This window comes from Geospiza fortis, unplaced genomic scaffold (genome assembly GCF_000277835.1).
Source record: "Geospiza fortis unplaced genomic scaffold, GeoFor_1.0 C13707048, whole genome shotgun sequence".
Lineage (NCBI taxonomy): Eukaryota > Metazoa > Chordata > Aves > Passeriformes > Thraupidae > Geospiza > Geospiza fortis.
This window is the reverse complement of record NW_005057916.1, coordinates 1-2,158: the sequence shown is the minus strand read 5'-3', so window position 1 is coordinate 2,158 and position 2,158 is coordinate 1. Positions and strand designations below refer to the sequence as shown.

The following is a 2,158-nucleotide window of genomic DNA, read 5'->3' as shown; positions in this document are numbered from 1 at the left end:
AAAAAAAGGCAACAAAATCCCACAAACAAACAGCCTGAACAGATGCTGTTGTTCTTATGCGTAGGTGATACTAACTACCAGATTTATCCTTTGCCAGAGATACAGTTCAGGCCTCTAATACAGCACTTGTAAATTGTGTGTCACTGTTTTCTGTTGTTTTAAATCAATCTTTTGATTACTATCAATCCCTTTTTCACGGAGTTTCATCTGAAGTAAGACTAGCTACTTCCTGATTTCAAGCTGTGCAATCAGGCTGTAGCACAGAAACTTTATGAAAAGCTTCTAGGCTGGGTCCATTATATACTATTTGGAGACACCAGATTTTCCTGCTTTCAAGAAGGAGCAGAGAGAGTTAAGATCATATCTTTAGCCAAAATGCTCAGACCATGTCCCAAACTGTTGCAGTGTTAAAAGTCTTGGTATTAGAGTTTGACTAGAGGTATGACTCAAACTGGTTTTTATGTGGTTTAAGGGGTATTAATATATAATATAATCTGATAGCACCACATTGTTCCCAGTTTTGGGGGAGATGCTGACTATGGTGTGTAGGTGATATCTAAAAGGCAATTTTCAGTATTTGATGCAGATTTTAGAACATATCACCACCTCTTTCCACCAGCTTGGTATTTTTGTTTTTCTTGCATGTGGAGGTGTACGCACTTTATCCTTTTCTCATGCACCTTTAAAATAGACTTTGTTGGTAAAACAGGGACAGTTTTTTTTGCAAGAGCCCTTACAAAGCAAAGGAACATATCTACTTTTTCATTGTGTTAAAGTACTAGATGTTAGTTGTATTTGGATCTGTCAGCAGAGATTTTCCTGGTGCACATATTTCATGTTGTTAGGAAGGTAGCAGCTCAGAAATGCAAAACCTTTTCCTTCATTCTACAGCACAGATACACAAGATGCACAGAATGCACACATAATCCTATTGGTGATGTAAGTGGGCATTATGGTAGATTCAAGGAAGAGACATTGTTCCAAAACAAAAAAGGGGACTATCCCAGCTTATACACTGCATGGAATCCTGTGTATTTTCTGTAAAAGTATACATTACTTTTCAAAGTAATTTACTGTCTTTTAAAATTACTTCTTTTTGATTAAAGCCACTTTTGAATAGAGTGTAGTGAAGAGAGAAGTTTTAGAAAGTTAATTTAATGAGCTCTTCATGAGAAGAGGCATTGCATATCGCTATTCTGACTTTTTCAGAAGCAATTCAAAGAAACATAATACTCCTCAACTTTATATGCTTTTAACTTTTTGTTCCTGGTGATACCACAGCAATAGATCCTAATTTCTTCCCATGTAATGGTTTTCACTGCAGATCTCAAGAAAACCTGCAAGGAAAATGTCACCTGCTCCTTGTGCTTATTCCGTGCACCAACCATCAGTGACATGCTCAATGATGAGGACTTGTTGTACACAGTGAGGCTAAAGCTGGATCCCTGCCATCCAACAGTGAAAAACTGGAGAAATTTAGCAAGCAAGTGGGGGATGACTTATGATGAATTGTGTTTCCTTGAACAAAAGCCCCAAAGTCCCACCTTGGAATTCTTGCTACGGAATAGTGACCGGACTGTGGAGCAGCTGATTGATCTCTGTAAATTTTATAAGAGAATTGATGTTGTGAAAGTGCTGCTGAAATGGGTGGAGGAGGAATGGCCCAAGAGAGGGAACAGAACCTACCAGAATGACTTCTAGGTCAAAGAAAGTTGTTATTCTGTACGTGTTAAATGCTAGCTACCACTGATACATTGGAAGTTTCCCTTGCAAGAGAGAGAAAGCCTGTGCTGAGGGTTTGTATGCTGTGTAAGCTTTATCTACTCTACACACAATGTAAGCTTTATGCCCTCAGGGTTGCAAAGTTAACCTTCCAAAAGTGGATGGAATCATCCAGGTTGTGTTCTCGAGTCTGCAAATACCTTCAGTTTCTTTGCTGCTGTTCACCGCCTTCCTAAATAGAAAAGGAATGAAAAGGCCAGACTGCTTGTTTTACTGCAGCACTTGTGAACCATATCAGTTGTGTGCTGCTGTTATTGGGAAAGCCACAGTTAGAAGGAAGGTCTCTTGGCCTTATTGGTAGCCCTTCCACAATTTTGTATGTTCTACCTAGTAGAAGATAAGGTGGAACCTCTTTCTTCCTTTTTAGTTGTTTTTT

At 38.8% G+C, this 2,158-nt stretch overlaps 1 protein-coding gene across 1 annotated transcript; it reads left to right on the top strand.

Moving 5' to 3' along the window:
• The first annotated feature begins 1,308 nt into the window (after positions 1 to 1,308).
• LOC102045336 (ectodysplasin-A receptor-associated adapter protein-like) lies at positions 1,309 to 1,796 on the top strand. Its single transcript, XM_005431560.2, has one exon. The coding sequence runs from the start codon at positions 1,309 to 1,311 to the stop codon at positions 1,699 to 1,701; it is 393 nt and encodes a 130-aa protein (XP_005431617.1). The 3' UTR covers positions 1,702 to 1,796.
• The last annotated feature ends 362 nt before the right edge of the window (positions 1,797 to 2,158 follow it).

Coding starts and splice junctions, on each gene's coding strand:
- LOC102045336 (XM_005431560.2), top strand. CDS start 1,309: ATGGTTTTCACTGCAGATCTCAAGAAAACCTGCAAGGAAAATGTCACC.